The 26,925-nt window shown below is 43.9% G+C and overlaps 2 protein-coding genes across 7 annotated transcripts in view; one reads left to right on the forward strand and one right to left on the reverse strand.

The window, feature by feature from the left end:
- LOC110833316 (uncharacterized) overlaps nucleotides 1-26,925 on the forward strand; it is a 171,075-nt gene that overhangs the window by 39,999 nt on the left and 104,151 nt on the right. The window contains exon 1 of one of the 2 annotated variants that reach the window (XM_022071231.2): nucleotides 23,152-23,252. The exons of the other annotated variant lie outside the window; for it this stretch is intronic. The gene's annotated coding sequence lies outside the window, so the exon portion shown is untranslated. Of the gene's footprint in view, nucleotides 1-23,151; nucleotides 23,253-26,925 lie in introns of those variants that run through there. 2 annotated transcript variants of the gene reach the window in all.
- Nucleotides 1-26,925, reverse strand: part of puc (dual specificity phosphatase puckered) — a 59,148-nt gene that overhangs the window by 18,863 nt on the left and 13,360 nt on the right. For 4 of the 5 annotated variants that reach the window (XM_022071237.2, XM_022071236.2, XM_022071234.2 and 1 more), the window contains exon 3: nucleotides 14,606-15,241. In XM_022071237.2, the coding sequence (XP_021926929.2) occupies nucleotides 14,606-15,241 (636 nt within the window). Of the gene's footprint in view, nucleotides 1-14,605; nucleotides 15,242-24,743; nucleotides 25,324-26,925 lie in introns of those variants that run through there. The other variant, XM_022071238.2, reaches the window with a different exon arrangement.

Consider the following 26,925-nt stretch of genomic DNA (forward strand, 5'->3'; position numbering starts at 1 on the left):
AGTGGCATTTATCCAGGTTAAGATTCACTTTACACAAATTAAATTTATACATACACATTACTACAGGAATGCACTGATGCATTTGTTTATACTTTATTTAACGATGCTTTCACCACCTCATGATGACGGGATGATTAATGAATCGAAAATGATATTGGAGAAAGTGTGCCGTGGCACCCCCCCCTCCCCCCCAAATCATTTTCCTGGATTGTCTGACGATAACCACGAAGGGCCTCAGTCAAGATAGCCGAGCTCTGGGGGGAGATTCAAACCCGGGACATACCGGGAATACGAAGCTGGAAAAATATCGAAAAAGTGATTTAAAAGTGTGAACGCGGAAACAAATTAAAATCAAGAATTTAACAAAAAGTTCTTTTTTTTTTCTGTTCCGAAGTTTCTTGCCCTGGGATTTGTCTCTGAAGAAACATTCCTGCCATAAATCAGAAAGAATTTAAGAGGCCATCCTATGGAGTGACGTCACAGCTTCGCGCGGGCAAACCACTCCATACATAGAACTTCAGTGGAAGACCTCCTTGGATCGTTTTCTATTTGCCTTTCACTGTTATGTAAAGGAAAATCTAAGCCCGCAGAAGTGTTACCAACAAACCAACAATTTAAAATCGTAATGTGACCTGAGGTCGCCTGGCAACGTTCTACGTGTCCCATCTCGTCCGGCGTGGTTTGTCTTCCACACGAGACGCTGCTCGGAACGTGCAGGGCTGAAGATGGAGAAAATGTTTCACCGAAACGTCGGCGTCACAGCCCAAATAACGTCTTCTTCACCGTTGTGAGAGCCCCCCTTGCGACTAGTCACGGGATTTTGAGTAACCCCTCACCCCACCCCCGCGGGGCGGTGTTACGGAAAGTCACTGTAATTGGCAACCATATTGAGGGCGGAAATGACAAATGGCGTGAAAAGGAAAGCTTTCCTATCCGCTTCCTGGCATTGTAACGTTTCGACGACTTCCCTGAGAGTTGTCCCCGCCCCTACGGCACCCGCACCCCACCCGGGGTCAAGTGGTTCGCGGATAATTCTTAAGGGTCATCATTTCGTTTTCGCGTCAGACCGCGGACTTCGGATCGCATTTCATACCCTGGGTGCTTTAATTTCACTTTCCACATTCTTTCCTTACTTTTCGTCGGTGACTCTCCTGTGTCCACTTTCATTCCTCCTTTACGCCTTACTCCCCTTCTCCTGTTTTCCTTTATCCTCATTCTCTTTGCGTGTGTATTTGTGGGTTTGGAGCTGCGTCAACTTCCCGGACTAACATTGGCTCTTCCTTTCCTCGTTCATTTCCCTTCTTGTATATTCAATTCCTTGGTCATGATTTCCTTTCATTCGTTGCTTCTTATTCAATTCTTTATTTTTGTACAGATATCCCCAAAAACACAACGCTCACATAGATATTTTTGCGACACTCTTGAGCAAATCACTGTACATCGATAAGTCGATAGACACCCTATATATCGACGTTTTTACTCTCATTAAACCCCAACTCAACGCCCCGTGACGTATCACCAAAAGAAACAACACGTCATAGTTGAGCCATCACGATGACTTAATCATCCCGTTTTGAGAACAGTGACGCCAGGGACTGGGGGATGAGTACACGTGACTCACGGAGGGGGTTGTTTGCCAGCTGATTGTGGTCTCATGGGGGAGGCAATCGCCCTAGACCGCGTGCACATCTATTATACAAATCTGTGTGCTTCTGTAGTTTTAAAGACGCATCTGTTAGGTTAGGTTAATAGCTTAGCCTCAGGGGAGGGGGGGGGGGCAGTGTATTATTAAATACAGCAATCGCATTAACAGAGGGGTGGGGAGGGTGGTCCGACCTACAGGGGTCAGCAGTTACAAATACCATAACATAACACGTGTTTGAAACCAGGGAAATGAGACAATTACGAGACGGGAATCTTCACCTTTCGACGCTAAAATTGAAACGGTAAGTCATGATGACATACAGCGAGCAGGTGGGAAACAAGATATGCATACAAAGTTTTTGTGGGAAAACTTAGTGGAAGAGGGCCTCTTGTAATTTCGGCACTGATATGGTAATATTAAAATGAATCTCACGAAAATTATTGAAGGTTGAAACTACGTCACACTGGCACTTACTAGGTGCGTTTTAATGTAACTGGACTTCCACCTTGTCTGTGTCTTCGAAATATTCTCTGCTCCTGAGCATCTGAAATTGAAGAGGATGATAAAAAGGCATGTGTCCAAAGGCAAGGTTCTTATGAGCAATTAAATGAACACTTTGCCCCCGACCACACTTCCGGGACGACGGAAACCGCGTGCCCCCGGGGATTTGAACCGCGGACCAGACGATTTTGAGGCGGTAAGTGCGAGACGGCTCTCTAGAGGAGTGGAAGTCCGCGATCATCGGCAGTACACGTGACGCGAAAGCGAAAACAGAAGACTCATGTAAATGCGCTGACTATTCTGTAATTGCTGCGTTTAAATTTTAAATGTTGCCCTCCGCGACGGTCACCTTGCTCCTTGCGTCATACATCATGGCGGCCGGCCGCACCTGCGCGGGAGAGGGGGGGGGGGACAGTGAGTCATCAATCAACGCCACCTGCAGCGGCAGTCACGACGATTTCACTGTCCTCCTTACCTCTTTCTCTCTTCTCTTTTATTTTCGTCCATTCTTTCTTCGAATTTTTAACTGTTTTATTTACTTTTTGACTTATCATTCTCTCTTTCATTTCACAGCGAATGTAACATTTCATATTTTATTCTTTGTTAATTTTCCCTTTATTTTTGTCCATTCTTTCTTTCTTCCTTCCTTCCTTCACATATTTCCTTTCAGTTTTTATTCGATTCAGAATTCGCCAATTTACTCAGCTAACCTAACCTAACTCTCTGAACCTTTCAAGCATTTCCCAGTTTCGTACGCGTGGAGGTTTCTCGACAGGTTCCTACTGTTTGATGTTTTCACACATTTACCTACAGAGAGATGGCCAACTCATGTGTCACGTGTCGGGATGGCGAGAAATTAATACATTTTAGCCTGAAATCCGCGTCGTTCCCTTAGTGTGAGTCACCAAATTTCAAAATCCATTGGTGGGAACGCATCTGAATTCCTTATGCAGCGCAGATGAGTCACCGGGCTCCGTGATTTCACACAAACACGAAACGAGAGGTTTCCCTGGAGCTTAAAAGAGCGCTCGAGAATGGTATGACGTCAGCAGTGTTTACTTCTTCATATGCAGAGAGTAAACACGTTGCTGAGAGACGCTGGCTGGCTTAAAATTTCCCTTACTAAAGTGACGACATTAGTTCCCTGGTTTGTCCTCACCGAAACACTTTGCTCCACAAAATGGCGGGTTAGGGCCTGTCCACTGCTGTTTTGCAGATGGGGATGTTTATGGGAAATACTGTGGAAATAAGGATGAATAGGACTGGAGAGAGAGCCATGTTTTTGCAGCGTAAAACTACATAGAGCATTGCTACCGCCGTTAGAACGTGACCAGACGCCGGTTCATATTTAGACGCTGGTAACTAAAATACCTTACCGCCACGGTGGTCTAGCGGTCAGAACACTAGCCTTGTAAGCCTGGGGTCCCGGGTTCAATTCCCAGTGGTGCTCAAAATTTATAACTTGTGTTGGGCAAGGCCGTGGTCTAGGCAACACGGAGTTTTCCTCCGTGGCATCCCAACAATTACTCCATTCACACACAGAAGAAGGCAATGGCAAACCACTTCTGGATCATCTGCCAAGAACGTATATGAACAGGTCCCAGTCCGAGAAAAGGATGGAAGGATCCTGTTCATATGGACCTGTCGTCAGACAGAACACTAAATAAATAAATAAAAATAACTAAAATACGAGCCTCTTCGCTCCGTCAAGTTTGTCTGCCTGTCTATCTGACCGAGAGCAGCGGAAATATTTTTCGAGAACTTTGATTTTCAAGTTGTTTTTTTTCGAGATGTGTAGGCAGACCTTTCAAGCCCGAAGCTCTTCTGAATAATATTTACAGATTCATTTATTATCTCGAAGAAAACACAACGCGTCTCCGTGATAATGATTTTTTAATTCACGCTCTTAAATAAGATAATCGCTGTTTATGCTGAGAATCATGTGCAACACACAAATATAAAATGCACCGCTACTTTTAAAGGGTTAAACATACGCCACGGACGTAGAGCTCAACCTAACCTTAAATTCATCATTCACTGCAGTTTCCCCTTTGATTACGGAAACGTATGCAGTTTATGAATCACTGTTGATCAGGAATTCGCTTAAAAATCTGGTGGCCGTATGGGACATCTTCAGGGCGGGGTCAAACGACGTGACTGCCACCTGGTGGGGAATTTTTACAAGTGATTCCAGCTGTCGACCTTGGGTGGCACTGAATCCGGGTCTGCGGGCTTTGTTGTCTGGGGTGCCAGACTATGCCCCCCCCCGCCCCCGAGGGGCCTCACACAACACTAGGAGAAGCCGTGGTGATGACATCACCTGCCGATCGGGGCACTACAGCTGGTGCAGAAACAAGTGGATGCTGTGGTCCTAGCCGTCTGCGTTCTTGTCGAAACTTTGATGGGATATTCTTTTCGCTTAAGTTGGTAACTGAACACTGTCGTAGTTTATTCTACGAAAACCCCCGAGTCGCGCGATGTAGCGTTAGGGGCCAGGGTTTGAAACTCGGCTCGCACACCGGCTATCCTGTTTCTTCGTCTTTCTACGGAAACGCTTAGTAGGTACTTCGAAGTTCGCTGAGGCCACTTCCAACTGATGAATCCCATGAAGAAGACTCGTCGCTCAGCTGGTCAATGAATCCCCACCACGAACCACAAGAATCCAGTCCACACGCTCAGACACAAATTTTAGACCTGTTTTAATATTATCCCTCCTTCCATGATCACGTATCCGAGGTGTTTCCGTCCTCGTTTTGCATGGCTTTCTAATAGGTCCATGCGTGCTACAGACCCAGCCAATTTTAACTCTTTTACAATCGTGCCACATGGTAGCACAAATAGATAATATTTATGGGATTAAACTGTTACAAAGTAATGTCATCTGTTGCACGAAATATGAGTCACACTGTACACATGACGCGTACCTTTGTGTACTTTTTTGTTTCGGGGACAATACAGATAAGTAATCTCTACTCTGAACACTTATCGACACTAATCGGTGATATCACTGTGGGAAAACCGAATTGCACCAAGAAAGTGTTATCTGAAATTTGTACTTTACTGCAAGGGATTTGCTCGTTCTGTTTCAACTAATTCTTTTACGACCTACAAAATTCTGTTATTTTTTTTTTTTTTCAATCTGTTGGGGTGTTCAGACATTTAGACGATCGAGGCAGAATACGAGTTACGTTATTCTCATACTCCACGACGTGAACAAAAATACGTATTATCGAATATTGATATGGCGTTTTGAGACTTATCAGTAACAATATGGCCGTACCATATCGTACTTAAAAAATAAAGTTATGACGTCTGAAATTTTAATAGCAGACCATGAAGAAGTTATTGTGAGGTCCATTTCCTGCTGAACCATAACGAAATCATACCTGATCACTTAATATCACCGATTAAAAGATAAATTTATTATTATGTTAAATGCTGACGAAACAAGACTGAGAAGTAGGACACGGGTATTTGGAAAATATTTTCTTGTGTGCACTTCACACAAGCTACCTCACTGACCTTGATGTTAGCTTCTTACAGGAAAATATTGATGTTGTGAAATTTCTAACCAAAAATTATTTATATTTTGTTACATTCTCGTCATCTCTAAAAAAAAAAATTGTTTCGAATTGAATTTGAAACGCGCTGATGAAATCCATGTCATAAATATGGGTACAAATATTTTTCGAAAAAATCATTTAACTTGGGATTCAAGCAAACCTGCGGTCACTATAGATAACTGTGACTCACCATTGCTTTTTTGTTCTCTTATCCTTCTGTGTTTATATTTGTATCTGCACTACGCGTCAGTTAAAAGTTAAAGGCGCCATTATTAATGGATTTTTCCACTCATTAGTGGCTACTTAAAAAGGTGCCCGCTATACGTCATGTAGGCGCTTGGGGGAAGAGTAGCTCCTACTCTTCCTTGACCTCGGCACTAGATTGGGGGGGGGGGGGTCAGCGTCATGGCCCAGCCACGTTTTACCCCGGGGAAAGGATCCCGGTACCCATTGGATAGGAGGCGGGGTGGGCCCCAGAGCCGGTCTCGACGCAGAGGCTAGAGGAAAAATTCTATACCCCCGGCGGGAATCGAACCCCCGTCGTCCAGTCCGTAGCCAGTCACTGTAATGACAGAAGGCAGTTATCTTTATATAAAAGAAGAAGATTCATATTAAATAATGACTCCCCCCCCATTTTGCTTATATGAATCATGGCGAAAGATATCGCAGTGTGGACCACGCCAGGTTCCACCCGTAAACACAACACATCGCCCTGATGACGGAGGCAGTATGACCTCTGAAACGTTGGTTAACATCGACCAGACTACACAGCGGAACAACCCAGAAGACAGAAATCTTCATACTCATCGCCCTGATGATGGAGGCAGTATGACCTCCGAAACGTCGGTAAACTTCTACCAGACTACACAGCGCAACAACCGAGAAGACAGAAATCTTCATACTCTGATGATGGAGGCAGTATGACCTCTGAAACGTTGGTTAACATCGACCAGACTACACAGCGCAACAACCCAGAAGACAGAAATCTTCAGACTCATCGCCCTGATGATGGAGGCAGTATGACCTCTGAAACGTTGGTAAACATCGACGAGACTACACAACGCAACAACCCAGAAGACAGAAGTCTTCATACTCTGATGACGGAGGCAGTATGACCTCCGAAACGTTGGTAAACATCGACCAGACTACACAGTGTAACAAAACAGAAGATCACATAAGTTATTTGTGTCTTCACTTGAAGCAGTGTAGATATTTGTTGAGCACGCTGTAATGGCACAAGTGTGCGTGAAGATGGTATCTGGTAGCACGCGTCAGTAATTGTTCCACCTTCGCCGTGTCCTGGCCTCCTATGTTGAAGAACATCTCTGAATGAAACAGAATAAATAGCAGAGTCTGTTGTATCAGTCCAAGGCCACCCACCTACATCAAGTATGCACATGTTTTTCTTTCTTTCTAACTTTCAGCAACGATTAATAACAGAGAGAAGTTCAAACTCCACGCCAATTGCTTTTTATGCTTCCTGTGACAAATATTAGCTCATTCTCATTGACAGTGGATTTTCATTCGGCCGAGCTGGTCCCTCGTGTCGTCTGACTGACTAGCCACTTCATCCAACTATTTACCATAATATTATTATATTTTATTATTTTATTTAGTGTTCTGTCTGACGACAGGTCCATATGAACAGGATCCTTCCATCCTTTTCTCGGACTGGGACCTGTTCATATACGTTCTTGGCAGATGATCCAGAAGTGGTTTGCCATTGCCTTCTTCTGTGTGTGAATGGAGTAATTGTTGGGATGCCACGGAGGAAAACTCCGTGTTGCCTAGACCACGGCCTTGCCCAACACAAGTTATAAATTCGGGCACCGCCGGGAATCGAACCCGAGACCCCAGCATTACAAGGCCAGCGTTCTAACCGCTAGACCACAGTGGCTCTATTTATCATTACGTAAATTTATATACCAGGTTCAATTTCCTTCCCAAACACGATCTGACTCCAAGATGTAGATGTCATGCAATGGTTACCGATGGCTCAAAACAGCCTAGTCCAATCCACACAGAAGATCCATTTTAATATTATCCTCCTATCCAGGCCTGGGTCTCAGCTTGGGGTTCACCAACCAAAATTGTGTACACATTTCTTGTTTAACCCTGTCATTGTTATCGTGGGTCCCGTCGAAGAACTTTTTTTGTGGTGTGTGTGGGGGTGGAGGGGGGGATTACGATTGGCTGTCCACGGTCTCAGAAGAACCAATCAATTTCACGTTTATCATCACCAAAGTGTCTCCATCGCCGCCATTCGCCTGATGGGGAACCCCCGGTTTCTTGTGCTGTTCAAGAGATGGCAATGTCGTCGTCGTCTCACGATGTTGCTTTGATCTGCTTGAAAGGAGCCACAGCATCAACTTATGTTATTGTAAATTACTGCCCGATGATCTTAACATGTCATCAAGATAAATGCACACAGAGAAGTTATCTCACCCACAAAACCGCAGCATCATTAAAGGATAGCATTTCTGTCGGTGACGCCATATTTTAGTATGATAACCCTTTTCACATTGCCAACAACGCTGAACTGAAAACATCAGTCACATTTCATGTAGTTTCGGCTTCATGTCGTACTGAGAAATGTTGAGTAAGTGGAGGGTAGAGATGAAGTTAGGGCATTTTAAATTCACGCTGCATGTCGACTGGCGTTTTTCAGGTTGCCTACTCCACACATACTGGGGATCCTGGGAACGACCCGTTCTTCAAGTGCCTGAGCACTGCGGGTCTCAACTTTTCGTTGGCTCTGATCTATAGACATTCGGTAGGACTCCTTGGATGAGGGATCGGCCCGTCGCAAGGCCTCTACCTGTACACAGGACAGAACAACACAGAAGAACATCCATGGCTTGAGTGGGATTCGAACCCACGGTCCCAGCGACCAAGCGGCACAAGGCCCGCGCCTCAGATACAGTTGACAGTAATGGCGGGAGAAGTAATTTGTTCCCAAATGGAGGACGAATATTTAACTTAACTGCCCGTGGCTTCATCTGTGATCACAAGATCGAATTTAAACATTGTGTACCGACTGTTCATCGAAATAGGTTGAGAAACGTTGGCGCAAATTATTTTCATGCACATCTGTGATTTAATAAAAAAATCAGGAGTCCCAGAAAAGATCTCACGTCATGGCGGCTGCCCAATTCCAAGGAGAAACGCAACTCCTAAAAACCAGTGTTAGGATTCTACTGATCTGCGTTTGTTTCTCTCTGTTCCTCGGCGGATGTGCCAGCGGACCACAGTTTGCGGACCAGAACGAAACACGCCAGAGTTATTTTGAACGGTGAATTCATCCTACTTGCTTATTTATCTCCATGTCAACCACAATACAGACGTCTGAGATTATGTCCGCTGATAGGGAGTACAGCTTCTTCTCCAACTGCAGCATATTCAAAAGCAGTGCAGCTGAGAATCATTCGACTGGTCTTACACGTTTATGGAACACGAAAGTTCATTATCCAGTTCACAAAAGCACGCCACACTCATACAGGCCCACTTCTGGAACACATTCCATCCTGTCCGTCATTTGCAATCACGACGAAACAACACAACAGTAAATAATCTTAGCATTTGATACATAATCGTAAAACAACCAGCCGAGAAATAATCCTGCAGACAACGCGAAAAACGCATTTCAGATGTTAGCAGAATACTTCCATTGACTCAGAAGTCCCCATTATGGCGACAAATTACGGAGTATGTCAGCATCCTTGAATGGATCCCGACTGGGTCATTCATCATTACTCGTTTTTCACCGAAACACAGAATGATGTGTGCCTACTGTGAAATGTGACGTCGCCATGACTACTACGCCATTAAATCATTTACTGTCATGAAGACACGCAACTGACCTGAGTCATATAATGGCCTCCCCTTCCGGAAACGCAGTTTCTCAATGGGTTTCATAAATGTAGTTCCACTTTCATTCATTCACCCATTGTACGCAGTGCATCCAACATGCCCATCAAAATATCCAACACGCAAAAAGGCGTTCAGATGTTTTTCGATCAAATACTTGAAGTAACCTCTGCAACATTTCTAAATATCCTTCAGGCAAAACAGTGCATTAGGTCTATAGCAGAATTTGAGTCATAGACCTCAGGAATTTCACAATGGGTCTCTACGCCGAGGTTCGAACCCGGAATGGCAAGCACCGTGTACGCTTCGTGGGAATAAATACGCGGGAGCAAGTGAATAAGAGGACGGACAGACCGACAGGCGAACTGACGTAGAAGAGAGGGTTATCATGATGAATGTTGATGTACTTGTCATTCATATTATTATATCGCGCAAAACCGGAAGTGTCTGTCTCCTTCAATTTCCGATTGAGCTGGCTACGTAGCAGATACAGAACGCGACAAGATTTGCGAAGCACTGCAACATGGCTGGCATGCGCAACTGATGGGATAATGTACGATTTGAGATTTTCACGGCGGTGAGTCTACAGTCTGGTAGAAGTTTACCGACGTTTCTGAAGACCTTGCCGCCTCCATCATCAGGGCGATAACTGGTTGGATAATGAAGGCGCAGATTACACGTGTTCTTGAACTCGGTACTGCGTGGAGTCTTACGCTCCGGCTGTTTTAACTCCGCAGAAATCTCTGTCGCAACGTGCCTCCTTCCCCCTACTGGCCCCAGCCTGTCGTCGCTTTCCTCGCAAAAGTACCGAGTTCGATTCCAAACTTCCATCCTTCCATGTCCTTAGAGTGACGTCACATTTGTTCGTTTTCATAAGTTCAACGTCCTACGCGTGTCATGAGGGTTGTTACTACGTATGTACACCACAAAATTCAATTGAACAAACGCAGAATGTAAGAAAATTTTGCCACATTGGCGGGAGACCTTGGATGAAGAATCCCTTCGTGCGGTTGGATAACACCGAAACACTGCCAAGTGCTATTCATGTACGAACGTGGGAAAACAGAGTTCGGACAAGGATAGGAAGAGGAGAAAGAAGGGATACGAAAGGAGACGTCGTAACACAAATATTAACCGGTATACTGTTTTGTTGTATTACCAGTCGAAGTTGACGGGATTGAAAATTTGTTGTTGTTGTTGTTATTGAACATTCACACAGTTTACGATATTGTAGTATTCTCTTTGAAAATCGCGTTCAAAGTACAAAATTTATAGAAAAAATCTAAATTAAATGCGAGAATATATTCAGAACGGCTGAAACAAGGTTCCTGCCAGACGCTCCCAACACTAAACCACCTCCTTTAACGTTCATTTACTCTGTCCTTTGCCCAGTGCATTTGTGGGTTTCGTGCGATTTTCAGGAAAAAATCTACAATTTCCTATTGGTCCTTGCCATGGAGATATGTTGTGTTTGCTTTGCGGTACGCGCTGAATTTATAAATATCCCTATTACTTACATTAGATTAGCTTCGAACTATAAAGATTCGATAAACTCGAGAAGGATAGCGTTAGGTTGGTACGTCGTTTGTACTGACCACGTGATATGCGTGTTAAAAAACATTGCATCACACAGCGACAGGGGAGGAAATAATTGCTACACGTATTTACGTTCTAAAAATGCCCCCTTTACATAATTTTTAAAATAAATCAGGGATCAATGATGGACAGAATGGGTTGGATTATAAATGTTCACAGGGCACATTCGCCACGCATTCACCTCTGGAGACTGAGGAACACCAGGAAAATCCTCCCGTTGGCATGTGGCCCAGTTGAGAATCGAACTGGGTTCCCTCGATAGGTTACTTCCTCAACGATGCACTGCAGTTCACAGAGCGTAATTCTAAGCCATCACGAATACAAGGGGGGGGGGGGAAGCACAATGGACAAATATAACAGAAAGCCATTCAGCAAAGTTTAAAGAAAATAAACATGGCGACGTGACATTTTATGAGGTGACCGGCCGGGAGTTGAACCACGGGCTCTACAAATAGCCGCATCACATAGTATTTTCATGACGAGAACGCCTCCGCCTGGGCTCGAAGCCAGACCCAGAAATAGATAGCTCCAGCAGACACGCAGCGACGCAGAAGAACGAAACACGTTTGAAGCAGTACTTGAAGATCCAGTCCGTACCTCAAAGAAAACACAAGTCTTCACCATTACAACGATCAAGTGGTCGATGCTGTTCGGGGAAATCATCTGTTTATTATGAGAATCACACGAAAACACGCCCACGCTCATAAGATCTTGCGGACGCAAATACTATCGACAATTACAAAGGTTGAATGATTAATTTTTTTTTAATCACGTTTCCTTTATCCTCCCTAATCCACGTCACAGATTTTTCACAGAATCACCTGTTTTATTCGGTGTAATATCCGTAGATAAACACAAGCTTTATGCCCCACTGTTTCCGAATACAAACAAATATACACAAACGCCAGATTCACATCATCTGTTTACATTTCGTTGGGATGTCATCGTTATCTTCAGGTTTTATAGCTCCTGGATATTCGCAATTTCATCCAATGAACGCCATGTTTGTTTACAATGTTTGCGATTGAACCTTATGTACCCTATAATTCGCACTCATTTTTGGTACCCTCAGTCCATAGACTACCAAGGGCCCCCTATTCGTCTATGTTACAGTCATAAACCCAGTGCCTGGCTTGCGGTCTGGTTACGTTAAATCCGATTGTTGTGGTTAGGTTAGGTTTGTTAACCTTACGTTGAGTTGTTTGGTTAGGTTTATGTTGTTTCAGATTTTGTTATAACTAGGGCAGAACGCTCCTTTCGGAGCTCCTCGGAGGGGCTGGTCAAGTTTTTAAAAAGCAACCAACCCATTCGGTGGGGGGGGGGGGGGGGGGCTGGTTGCGTTTTAAAATCTTGTGAAAGAAACTAAACTAAACCCCCCGAATGGAGGGTTAAAACACTTGACCAACCCCTCCTTCGGGGGGGGGGGGGGGGGGGGGGGTTGGTTGCGTTTTAAAATCTTAAGTAAGACACTAAACTTGGCATTGTTGTGTTCCATAACAATGCCGAGTTTGTTTATAGTTGACATTGTTGATGACGTAATTTATTGACGACGACGAAATCACAAATTTTTTTATAGTAGATTGGATTGGTGAGTTGAAATCACGTATCTAACAATGTCTGTCAAGTTCACGACAATATCAACAATAGGAATTGCTGAATGAAGACTTTAAAAAATTTCAAGGACATTTTAAGACGAATTTTTCTCACACTTAATTCTGCCGAACCTTTTGTAATCTTGTGACAATACCCGCGTATCTCTGAGGACGCAGACATGTCAGAGAAACAAAAATATAAGTCCCGGTGTTTTCCGTAGAGGGCTCTAATGTTTTTAAGGTCACTCGAAGCTCATTTTTTAAAACGAGTGTTCACAGGGCTAATTTGAAATCCAAGAAATTTTAGTCATTAAATCATATCTAGGAAACTACCCGTTGAGAGATGATTTTGTCTAAAATATAAGAGGATTATTACTATTATCAGGGCAGACCGGAGAGATGATTGTTCTCGGAACAGAAGAGCACAATGACTCGAAATTAAGCTGGGATGAGTGAATATAAGAAAATCTGCTGTTACATTATAACGTGACCCACTACATAAGACACTGCTTTATGTTCCATTCCACTGATTTACATAGTAATACAAAGACGTGGGCCAGAATCATGATTTATGCAACAGAGGACGTCAAAATGAAATCTTAATGAAAAGCCAAAAACAAGTTTTTACCAAGTCCTTGACAATCTTATCGTGGCACATGACGTCAATTGAGCGGATTTCGCTTTATAGGTCGTATACGAACTAAGTGCTCTGCACACGTTACGTAACTTGCATAAGAACACAGATAATGAAACTGTTCGGAAACAAAGTGAGAACGAAAATATTAGGCGCGTATTGGGCAATGGCAGGCCACCTTCGGCCCGCGAACCTCGAGTTAGGACCACCGGTTTACAGTACAAGTTTTAATGCACTGAAATAATATGAAATATCGAAACAAACCTCTTTCAAGAACCAAAAGTGTTTCTTTTTCCCATCTTCCGGTTCCGTTAATCGGTTTAGGTAATTACACACGAAATGTGCAATGAGAGGCTTGTTTACACCGTTCGTGAATATTAGAAAAACAGCAAACACCTGATTGATATCTCATAAACTAGCATATCTGTATTTATCAGTTTGGTATCACTGACGTTAACCGACTCCCAATCGCTCTAATCGCTGCCCTTCTGTATCCATCCGCTGCCAATGCATCCTCGATTCCTCGGGCTAAGCAAATACACTTGAACAACGCCGAATACTTAAGAAATCAGCCCGTACCGCGAAGAAAACACGACTCTTCACCATTACATAGATCAACTGGTTAACGCTGTTTTAATAAATAATCGTAGTTTATTCTGGGAATCATATACGAAACTCACAGAAACATAAATGATTCGTTGTTAAATCGGGTGGCAGTTGCCACTAGGGTATCATCGGAATAATATGATTTCTTGCTAACTCTGACAGATATGTTTGTTTCTTGGCAAACATCAGTACAATTTAATCTCGGACACGAACTACGCCTGTTAACGTTAACAAGAAATCGTCACATGAAACTTCAGTAAAAGCCACCATTATCGTCTTATGTAAAGCTGCGATATAATAGACCTCGTATGATTGTTGGATCACACAAACATGGATTTGCATCCGCAGTCTAGAATCTATTCGTAGCTAATACAATTCCTTGGCAACAGTAGCCAACTGCCCCGTCATTATATACCTCCGCATATAACAATTAACACGACGGTCCACTCTTGCAGAATCATAGCATTCTTTAATTACCAGTCTGCGAATATCCACTTGACAAATGCTGATAAATTTTCACTCTGGCCGCATGGAATAATTACGAGGAAAAACCAGGGTTTACTGATAACAGAAGGAGCCAAGTTTCCAAGCAGGAACTTACCGAGCAGGAAGGCCGGGTCCCTGTTGTCCTCCACCAGAGTGGTCAGCACGAGAAAGAGCGGGTGTGACGTAGGAAGGCGATCAAAATCCGTCGTGCAGTCATCGTAGACGACAACTTCCTTGAAGGTCCTCTTCTTCAGCAGGTCCTTTCCCTCCCTCGTGGTCGCCAGGTCCGCCAGGGTTGCCTTGCCCTGCTGAAGTCTCTTTCTGTTGAATCTGTCGGAACAGTTCACGTTAATGGACCCTCTGATATGGTTCACGTTGTACGCGATAAACGGGCGGCAGTCTACGACCAAGAAGTTTCTGTTTCCGGGGGACTTGCCGCTGCACCCGGGGGCAGACCGCTGTAGCTTCCTCACGAGGCTGTCGGGGTCCAGGGATTTAACTTTCTTCATCACGAGGGAGCGTTGTAGGGTGGCACTTTCGGAGCAGGGGGAGGCGGGGAGGCTGACCGACTCCAGTTTGCAGCGTTTCGGAGGCACCAGGAAACCGTTGCTGGGCGACTGTAGGTCCGGAGGCCCCGGTTCGCTCAGACTTCTGTTCAGAGCGAGTTTGAGCCCGTCCCGCGGACGACCAGAGCCCAGCTCGCAGCATACAGACATGGTGACGTCAAGGCCTATATCTGGGCCCGCGGCCTCTGCAACAAGAACACGCACGCACAGGCGCACACATTATTTGGCAGCGCACACAAGACACCGGCAATAATAATGAACTTTTTTGATCAAATCGAGGGAGAGACGAGGAATGTACAAAATGTGGCATAAAGGTCTATTATTAAAATCGATCGATGGGTCGTAAAATAGTCGATATTATTAAAATCGATCGATGGATCGTAAAATAATCGAAATTATTAAAATCGATCGATGGATCGTAAAATAGTCGATATTATTAAAATCGATCGATGGATCGTAAAATATTCGATATTATTAAAATCGATCGATGGATCGTAAAATTGTCGATATTATTAAAATCGATCGATGGATCGTAAAATAGTAAGCCTGACCAGCGTTCTGGAGATCAACATTCCTGCTTCGTTTTCCGAGGTCTCCGGTTCGCATCTTGGCTTGGACATTGCTTAACCTTACATTGTTTTTCCCCTCAGTCCCCCCAACCCGCAACATCAGAATCTACTTCGTACTGTCTTATAATCCGAAGCTACGGTGTCATTCAATAAACCACGAATATAAAGACACAGGGGTCGGATTGTGGGCTGGATTCAACAAGGGCCGAATGGCCCTTCCTAGGGCGACTGTCATTTTCTCAAGGATTAGTCTGATCCGCAGACTATTGGTTCGATTCTCGGCAAGGGAAGTATTTTCCTCCTTGCCAACACGACCAGTTTCCGGACTGTGGAATATTTCCGATCGGCCGCTGTCATCCAGACGCGTTGCGTTTCCTTTGCGGTACGGACCGAGTATTTAAACGGTTGGGTAAGCTTCTGTTTCAACTGGTTAATTTTTACATGAAGTTTTAGACCGACTTGTTTCATCAGTCGTTTAACGACCCTAGATTAACTGTGGGAGCACGAAGTCATGACGCACGAAGGTGGGGAGCAAACGGAGAGCGGTCTTGGCCTGGTTTGAGCCACCAAAATTGGCTATCAAGGTTCTTCTACCCCCCGGGGGGGGGGGGGGGGGGGTTAACCACTCGGCTCCACTTTGCGGCCGTCACGTGACCGCACAGTTGACAGTCCCAAGGTGGTGTTATCAGGCGGAACTGCGAAACTCTTCAATCGACCGATTTTTACGCAACTTAGGCGTGCTGTTTGAGGCCACGTTTTTTTTTTATGATCTGAGGTCCCTAAAGGCCTCTTTTACGAGCTGCACGCGGTTTGAGTAATACACCCTGAAGATGGAGGCGATACGATTTTCCAAGGCGTTGGTAACCGCGGCATCAGAACCCAGATGACCACGAAGTATCGTGTCACTCCGTATGGCAAAATAGTTATCTGATATCAGAAAAGAAATCTCGTTAATACTGTCAGTATGTGGCAGTAACTGTCACTGTCATCAACTGTCCAGCTCGATGAAGAATGTCAGATCTTGAACCGGGACGTGCGTTACGCGCTGGTAAGAACTTGGGAGGAATGCGTACGAACCAAGGAAGAGCATGTGAAACATTGTGCCTGGTTATGTCAAAGTTAGCGAGCAAAATGTGAATAAACTGCAATGAACTTTCTGTCAACTGCGGGCGAAGAACGAAACTCATCCCACGCTGGATTAAACGACATAAAACCACTGCTTCTTAGCAACAGATGTCTTAATTTCTGCCCTGCTACGAAGAGCCCCCCACCACCACCAGACAGTGGCTTACGTAACTGGGGCATGTATAATTCAGGATGTGTTGACATTGAAAAAGAAAACTACGTTGTACCGACAAGCGACGTACAACCTACTGAACAAACACTTGTTCACATAACATATTCTGTCGCCACGAACCCATATTTGCTTTAAATAAGGTCGGTGAAGGGCACATTCAATTCAGTTGATTATTAGACGACGCTCGTCTACAAAATGACAACCGATGCAGTCATTTCTGACCACAGACTTCGGTCCTCGACGTCTTCCTTTCAGCGCTGACGTATTCCTTGACAGCGGTCAAGGGGGGGATCCTCTATAATGAAGGCTGGGATAGTCGCTGTCAGAATACTAAAGAAATATCACTAAGCCCTTTGGTCTTAGGGAAGACGCCATTTTGTGAAGTAGGTTAGGTTAGGTTAGGTTAGGTTAAGAAAGGCTGGTCGGAGAGACAAGCTCAGGCAGTGGTTGTTAAGACAAGGCAGGGACAGGTTTGTGGTACGTTGGGCCGCGTATTTGTAATCCATGATTTGCATGTGGAGATTGTGCATTCCGGTTAGTTTTTCGACCTTCTGTCTCGTTTCGTCCTGTTAATCTCTGTACCGTATTCTTCTTTATTGTCCGTCCGTCAGTCACCTGCACTGTCGAACGGAACCGTAACGTTATTCTTTACAAAAAGGAACTTTCAATGTGTGGATAACAGTAACACTCATAAACGAGTTGTTGCTAGAAACTCCCTAAATTACATTGAGGACACGAATACGTCGAAGGACCACAAACACGCGGACGAGAGGGACCCCATCTCATCGCCCGGGTCCATTCTGCCTTCTACTGAATGGGTACCCGGAACTCGGTCGGCAGAACAGACAATCCATCTAATGCCTAAGTTAAGAACACCTCCACTCCCTAGAAGTCTTGATTGAGTGGTGTTTAATTAAGCACAGGGAATGTGTCCCACCATGCTCTAAATATCTGGACCATGTACACGTTTTCTGGATGGCAAGTAATTAGAATATCTCAAATGACTCGTATGTAACTTCAGGTAAACATTTTACGATCTAATTATTTACGAAACAGGGTGTACACGCTCTTCTGTTCGAAGATTCGGAGCTCGTAACTTTATAGGGTATTCAGCCACTTGCCGTGACTGCTTCGTAGTTTGACGACACCTTATCAAATACATACGTCCTGTAACCATAACGCAAATATTAAGGGAGAGGAACACTTCGCGGAGTAAATAATATTAAAATGCGTGAGTGGAAGAATTGCTTTCGATTGGCTTAGGAAAAGGACCAGTGGCGGATTGTTCTGGACACGGTGATGAACATTTCGGTCGCGTAAGAGGCGGGGAATTTATTGGACAGCCGAGTGAATTTTAGTTTTATCAAAAAGGACTCCGCCCACTGAGACCGAGTAACGGCGTTGAAGCTCATTTACAAAAAAGATTCAGTGCGTACCTGAAAGAAAACACAACGCTGGTTAACGCTGTTTAGGGCAATGATCGCTGTTCATTCTGAGAATCATAAGAAACGCATAAACACGCTGTTGGCACAATTCAGCGCAGAGTTATAGGTTCTTAAGCGTGTTTTAAAGGGTTGAGTATTTGTTATGTTCGTTCCATGTTTGGACAGTCCCGCGTTTAAGGCCCTCCACACGAAAAGGCCGAATCTGACGACGGTCGTTTCGGCGGCGAAGGACGGCGTCTGTTGTCTAGGCAACAACAGGAGAAAGTCTGCTGGAAATATCGTGATGAGGCAGCGGTGTCAGCTGCTAATTAGGGAAGGGAAATGCGGGAAGTATGACGTCATCGTACCTGTCGTACAGTCGCGCGATGTGACAGTAGACCTCGCCAAGTTTACTGCGTTGTACGCTGCCAATGATATAGTTCGTGGATCATAACAAAGACGCAGGAACAGTAAGACAGATCAAATCTGATCTCAGAAAGATTTTAGTAAGAACGAGTCTTCTTTAACAGATGAAATAACTAGGCTATTCCGGTGTTTCTGTTAGCCTCGTGATGGTTGCATTAACATCAAGGTACCTGACGTAAAATAACGCAGTGCGCCATGGAGACGTATGGAGGAGTGGCCGTACAGCTCCACGCATTCTTAACCTCGACAGTGGGAGGTGGGTGGTCATCCTCACGCTCCGGCCGCTTTACCCCACGAGGAAAGGAGACTGCGTGGGCGAAAAGTAAAAATGCCCCGCTGGGATTTGAACCGTGGTCGTCCGGCCAGCAACCTGCCTTGTCATACTGACAGAAACAGGACACTAGAAGCGAAATCGTACGTTTGAATGACTGGGTTGTAATTTCGTCACGGAAGGGTAGGGAGTTCAAACGGAAGTTTCAACAGCCTTTTTTCCTTAATTAAAACAACACTTAGAGGGATTTTAAACTCCTAACTTGGTGTATTGTACGAAGCCTGCAGTTTATATGCAGACCGCTTGGAATGAGCCTCTAAATTTAGAGTCTGCTGTTCGGAAGTGCTCGTGAAGTCCCGAAAGCAGACGACGAAGCTGAAGGTAGTTTCAAGCGATGACCAAGCGTTCAGGAATCTGCTGGCAGGCGCTGGGCCGGCCTTCGGAATCTTGCATTCTCTGCACAGATGTACAGGACGAGGGAAATTTCTGTCCTTGCCGAGGGTTAAGTGACAAGCCCCACGCACGAAAAGTTGCACATTTAAATTCTGTCTGTTTTTTTTTCCCCTCGTCCATTATTAATATCCTTTCTTTATTTATACATTCATTAGTAAGTTATTCCTTCCAAACCTGTCTCTTACTTCGCTGTCCAGAACAAGGGGAAATTTCTCAACTAGTAGAGATTAAAAAATCATATAAGCAAATCTAATTTAAAAAAAGGGAACAGGTAATTTAAATTCGTTCTTTCAAGTCTCTCATTTCGTTTTTAATCTTTCATTTGTCATTGTTTCCTTTCGCTACTCTTCGTTGCTTCTGTGCGAACAGATTTTTTTTTAGGGGGGGGGATTCTCAATTTCGTCGGTTTTCCGTTATCCCACTCTAAACAAAATCAATCAGATTTCTCAGTTTATGCATTTAAATCTTAACAACTGTCCTTTGTTCACCGATTTCAAAAGATACATTTATAATTATTAAAGGACGGAGGGAAATTTTTGTTCGTAATAGTTGGAGCAGCTGCTCGGGGCGGGAATACATTCGACAGGTGTTTGGGGTTGACCCACACACCTGTCATTTCCCTTTGTGTTCCGCCGTCAATCATGGCTGACTAAATAACCCCTGAGAGAGGCCAGCAGGTGAAGAGCCCGCTTCAAAATAAAAGTCTTCCAGACTGCACTGCGTGCTGGAGCCAGGACCAGACATTTATCTGCTTTCTTTACGTCGTGATATGTGAGGCGTCTGATTATTAACCCTTTAAAAGTGTTTTAAGAATCAGAAATTCTCCAATTTGTGTTTATGGGTGTCGTGTGATTCTGATTGGAAACAGCGACTATTTCCTTACACATCACAAACCATTTGATCCTTGTATTGGTGAAGTCTTTGTTTTCTTTGCGGTACGGACTGAGTTCTTAAATAATTTTTAAACTCTCTCTGGATTGAAAGGATTAAAAACGTATTTCCTTGGAAGGTATTTGCTTATGAGAGTAAGTTTACATAGGAAACTGAATATAAATAAAAATAATAACAGATTTCGTAAATGGTATTGCTATTATTCAGTAAAATCTGATTATTACGAGACGGGAATATCCCTTAACATCTTCCATTACAGACATTTCCGTTCAACGCAGGCACATATTAGCATTCATCGCCGTGTATGAAGCCATCGTTATACGATATGTTGCGTTTTTGCCATGTCAGGAGTTCGCTTGGGCATGCCAAGATGTTACCGCCGGATTTAATTTATTAAATAATAATTAATACCATGGAAGCCAACAGTCGCTCAGATACTCAAGAAATCCGCTGGGTTCTTTGTCGTGACCACAACACCCCGCCACCAGGAGAGAAGTAACTTCTTCGTACTGGTCCTGCTTCAAAACGTTGTCGCTTGAGCAGAATTACCAGTTCTGTAAATGCAGCATCCAGGACACAAGAATGTTCTGCCTCGGCTGATTGAACGCAACGTCGTGAACACGGTATGACGACGTTGCGAGTTCTTTAAAACACCCCTCCAATTGCTACAGCTCCAGAAAATTTGTGTATCGGTGGATTATAAGAAAAAAAGTGTTCAACCATCTCCAGTCACGAACGAAATTTGTATTTCCGTAACGAGTATAAAAATCCACCACTGCACGCGATCCGACACTTTGTACAAGGCCGTGTTATTAGCATCGCAAGCCTGAATTATAGAAAGCTCTGTAAGAAAATGACCTTGAATAACAACCTAATATTATTAGAATTCGAAGCACACGAGAGCGATTCTGAAATAAATATATATCATCTTGATAACGAGTTGAATCCAGTGCCTGTCACGGAATTAAACGTAAAACGATAAAATCTCTGACATGAAAGCAATACTCGCCCTTCTCCATTTTGTTTCTGCATTTGACACGAAACTTTGAAGCGGGAACAACAAACAATGTTTTACATTACGTTTGCTAGACCGCGTCTGACGATATTACAGTAATATTTTGCTACAAATGACAGGAGATTATGACGTTCTCGCGAAGGAAAAACACGACTGGAACGAATAACAACTGTAACAATGGTGTCTAAGGCAAACGGTACCGTAATATCCAAGAATCAGGGCAACAGCGTAATGAAGGAAAGGCAGACACACATGAACGTGTCCATAAGACACTCTTGAATTAACCCCTCGAAGCCGAAGACCGCCTAAATATTTATGAATTCAGTCCGTACCGCAAAGAAAACACAAGACTCCACCAATACATGGATCAGTTGGCGTTTGCAGCTTCGGGACGTAAAACTGAGAATCGATGGGAATTTTTTTCTATGAACATTTTATATTCTCGTTCGTGTGTTGGACCTCCTTAATCGACGGCAATGAGCAGGCCAAGCCACCTCGACCAACGAATGTTTCTGCAGAGGCAACTGAGAATGGACGGTCTTTCGGGGAAAAATGTTCATACGAAATTCTACTGTTTTCGTGTAGAAGTTAACCTTAAAATTTAGCCAGAAGTTACAGTCCGTATATTAACATGTTTTATGGGTCGATTACCGGTTGTAGAAAAATGTCAGGCCTATTACAAGCCTTTACCTGCGCCAAAGATTGATTAATCTCTTACTGACGTGACAAAACACGACTGTGCGCGAGCACCATCTACTGCAGACGGGTAAAGTTACAAGGACGACAAACGCGCGGATTCAGAACGCAACAATGAAACAAAAGAAGTGGAATTTGCACAAGGATCTAGTTCAAGTTTGATAGGAGCAACGGACAGTTGTTGCTCAACAAAGCATCAGGCAAGCCGTGTTCTGTGGATATACAATGGCATCCCATTCAAGACGCCTTAACCCCTGGCACTGAAGACCGGTTGCTGGCTGAGATGCAGGGGGGTTCCTACCAAGAGAGACATAAGTACATTCAGGTTCAACAGCATTCAATTTCCTTCCACGATTCAGCTCTCTTCAGTCAAATGTGTACACCAGAACGTCCAAGCCTTTTATACTGATTCTTAGGAACGTTTGTCCACGGATTGGAGCTTCCTATTTTAACATATATTTGGGGTTTCGGGGGGGGGGGGGGGGAGCAGCTGCGAATATATTGAATGAGCCCTTAAGGGGTGTCCCTACGACTTTATAATTGGGCGAATGCATACGAATCCCTTACCATAATAAATGTGCATTTTACTCAAATTTGCCGGAATCGTAGGTTGAAAATTGTATATTTTATTCGGAAGCCTCAAAGGGAGATAACATGAGAGGATAATATTAAAATGGAGTAATGATGTTATGTTCTGAACTGGATATAGCTGGCCCATGATGAGATCCAATGGCGGACTTTTAATGAACGTGCCTCCAGTGTAATTAATTACAGATCGACAGCAGCATGAAGCCAATAGCTCAATTCCATCACGAATGTGTGGATCTTTACCTCCGGGCCCCCCATACGCCTCCGTGACGTGTTTCTTACGAGCATAGAGAGTGGGAAAATAAACTCGTAACTCTTGGCAAAACGGTTTACGTACTAGCTGATGGAGAACAAAAAAATTCAAATTACAGGGCTGACATCATTGTACTATAAATATCCCGCAGAGATGACTTCAGTGTGACTTGCTGCTCTCTGGCAGATAAGACGCTGCTCCAAAATATGTGAATGGACTGCGTCTTAAAGTTTAATGTGGCTCTCTGCTGTGTCAGCTCGACTCTTCTCGGATATGAGAGCGTAGTTTTGTTAACAGATCTCAGGGAAACAAGGTGAGAGTGTGCGAACTGGATTCATCGTACTCAGAGATCCATGACGGAGAGTTGCGACCACTACAATGAACCCTGGGGGTTACACACACGAAGGAATTTCTTCATCAAGTGAATAACAATCACTTCTTAAGGAAAACTATGAAATGCGGAGTAAATTATAGATTATTATATATGGATTAATCTGGCTGTCCTTTAGTCTAATACATTTAGAGTTATGCTGCTATATTTCAACTAAACTTCGCGCCACTCCGCACCGTTTTGACATTTTTATGTGCGTTTAGAGACACACAAGCTGGATTTCTGGAAGATTCTTTTAGTGTCGTAATTGTACACTAATAAACCTCAGGAAGACAGAAAAGTAGAGAGACTTCATTTTCCGACCATCATTTCCATTAATTACGAACTATTATTGTAATATCGAGCGCCATTTTGTAGTCATCACAGCGGATTGGTTACGTAACGGGTAAAGAAAAAAGTCAAATGGTTGTCAAATGTCGGCTTCCTTAACGCGTAAATTTTAAATAAATTTTAAAAATTGTGGTTGTACAATCTTCTTACGCGGAAGACGGGTTGATTTCTTGAAGAATGTACACGACTTTCAGTGCAACACAATCAAAAACATATGACGGGTAGAATTCTATCATCAACGAAACAAATGAATGTGCATTATTGCGACGTAATTTCCCCCCCTTTTCACTACAGAGGCAACGAGCGCCACGTATTAGCAGACACATAAATTAAATTTTAAGAAAACATAAGATAAATCGAACGTGGATCTATTCTCTCCGTGCAAATGGCTGGATATTATTGTTGAAAAGATTATCATGAATGTGGTATCAACGCACACATGAATACAGTTTGGCCTCACTGCATGTATACGAAAAAAATTTAAGCTTGCTGGACAGACAGTTGAGCTTTGACACTATTAAATGAATGTCTATCCTACTGTTATAACTTTCATTTACTTACTGCAGAAACCAAGATACACAATTGATTAAAACACACGTACCAAATGCATTAATATCAATCTTAAATTCACGCAGCATTGTTGCATCGCTGATTATATCAAATTCAAATGAAATTAAAATCTACCGTCAGTATTTCGCTATAAAAACAAAGTTGGCCGTTTCTGTCGCATATAATTAATTAACTTACGTGATTTTCCCAACTCCCTAGTAGCATAAACCGCAGGTCCAACATAACCAGATATTCGTCTCGACAAATTGGAAGACAGTGAGTGGTGGGTACGAACCAACACTATTTGCAACAAATTTGCCGATTATATATTTCATGTGTACACATGAATATTAAATTTCGAGGTTTAATACGAACATGTCATAAATACATGAATCTGTACTGCATATTTTTACGAGAGGCCATGATTTAGTTAGCAAATTTGTATTTTGTCGTGTCTTCGACTGGCATGAATGAGCTACAACGATGGCTCACGTAATTATAAAATAAACTTTAAATCATAAATTCTCGACTTACCAGTTGTCCTGACTGGAAGAAGGGGCGGTAATCCAATATAAACAAATAACGTAACAAGCGAGTGTCAGTTCACTTCACAGCTACCGACATTTCTTCATCACTTCCGGTTCTCAAAATGACTTTAATTTCTGTAAGTACAGACTTTCCTTTCTGAGTTTGAGTGGTCTTCTCTCCAGCCGTTCTGCCAACTCGCACACCAGGAATTTGTGTGTTTCTTTTTCTTGTTGTTCGAAAACTTTACGAATACTGACCCTCCTTCCAGACCGTTCTCTCTCTTTAAAATTGAAGTATTCTCAAGACAGCGTCGTGTTTTGTTTTGTTGCTACATTGTTGCCCGTTAAACGGATGCGCGAAACACCTTTCCTGACCAGCATCGTTGCTTTTTGTTATTGTTGTCGGCGCGGATTCTTTTTAATTTAATTTTGGGGGGGAGGGGGTCGTCGTCTGTCGTCGCCACGCAACCAAACACTCACACCCCCACACACACAGCGATATAGTCGGTGTGTGTGTGTGCAGACGTTCCTCGACTTACGCACAAACCTCCGTTCGGCTTCGCCGAATTCAAACTAGCCAAGGATCTGCTCAGCGATATCCGACGACGTGTACCCATGACTCAGCGCGCCTGCCAACCAGCCGGGGCCAGGGAGGGAAGTGGAATCACTTGTCAGTGTTGTGAAAATTGGCCGCGGGGGGGGGGGGGGGGGGTTAGGTGGCGAAACAATCTAGTAACTTCCTCATTCTAGTCTATTCACCACATACCAGGCCGTCAGGCAGATGTTTTATGTTGTGGGTGGCCAATTTTGCCATTCATAATAATCAAGTGACGTTAACACTTTGTACTTTATAGTACGAACTTAACTGCCGGCTTATTTTTTTAATGGGTGTTAGGGTTGTGACGGTGGCAATTCATAAGTGGCCCATAATTGGAGGTCTTTATCGCCTCTTTTCACGAAATTTGACAACGCTCTCTCAACTGCTTACGTTACATATTTTATGTAATATAAGAACGGTTTCAGTTGATCATGACACATTTGTGGGTCGTGATGCCTTATGGATCTGTAGATGGTTTCTGAATTTTCTGAGGAATCTTACTTCCACCATTTCCGACCTGAAGATGGAAGCAGTATGTTCCTCCGAAACGTTGTTATCAACTTACAGCGCCGCATGGCGTTAGTACAAAGAATATCGACATCTTCGCCGTGAGAATGTCAAATCTCGTGCCTTTGATGGTGTAGTTTTGCTTTATTTCGGGATTAATCTGTTGCCACTTCACGTCTGAGGTTTTGAACCGATTCTAACCGCTCGACTACCGCGGTACGAGGTCATTGAGAAGCTGACTGCCTGTCTGTACCCTGGCGTACTCCCGCAGTTTGCCATACTCCTCCTGTGACCTGAGTGGCGGTGTGCGATTTGACTAGCCGAGCTTTCTGCTGTGTAGACAAATTTCTGAACGTTTCATTGCCCTGAGGAATGTGTCAGAACCGCAGTTCCCGAGACAAAGGAGGAGAGGGCGCTTTCGTAAGTGGGTTGACCCAAGTGTTCGTTCTTCCTGCATTCATTTCTTTCGGTGAACATAAATCGCCCATCCTTCTGCCTTAGGCTCTCATTCCTCATCATTTCCAAGGTCCATTGGCCTATCTCCACCTCCCTCCTTTTTCTTAGATTCCCCACCCCGATGAGTTCTTCTTCCCAGCTGAAACTCACTGTCCTCTGTAGAATTCGCTGCAATGGCATTTTTTTTACATGTTCTAAACATTTCGATAGATATTTCATAAATGGGTCTGTCTTCCCGGATGTGTAGTCTGATGACACATTGATCGACGTTTCGCACTGGTGATGGAGGCGGCAAGCACCTCTGATACATCGGTCATATTCTACCAGAACGACCCACAAGTCCGGAAGTCACATTCCGAACCGGATTCGAATCCGCTGTTCCGATGTCATGTAAGCCCGGAATACGCGGCCCCGGGATCGCCCAACTTGATACAGCGTCGTTGAATAAAATAACGGAACAGCCAGACGATGGATGTTGTCGGTACATGTCGGTGGTGTACTCGCTCGCCAGTCCACAACGTACGATGTCTGGTTCGCCCTCGGATGTAGGCCAGTTTCCACTCTGCATTCATGAGTCACTTTACTTAAAGCCATGATCTTCGTTTCGTACTCAAACACCACCATAATC

This window comes from Zootermopsis nevadensis, unplaced genomic scaffold (genome assembly GCF_977971745.1).
Source record: "Zootermopsis nevadensis isolate Lab colony 2312 unplaced genomic scaffold, Znev_1.0 Znev_ptg000012l, whole genome shotgun sequence".
Taxonomy (NCBI): Eukaryota; Metazoa; Arthropoda; class Insecta; order Blattodea; family Termopsidae; genus Zootermopsis; species Zootermopsis nevadensis.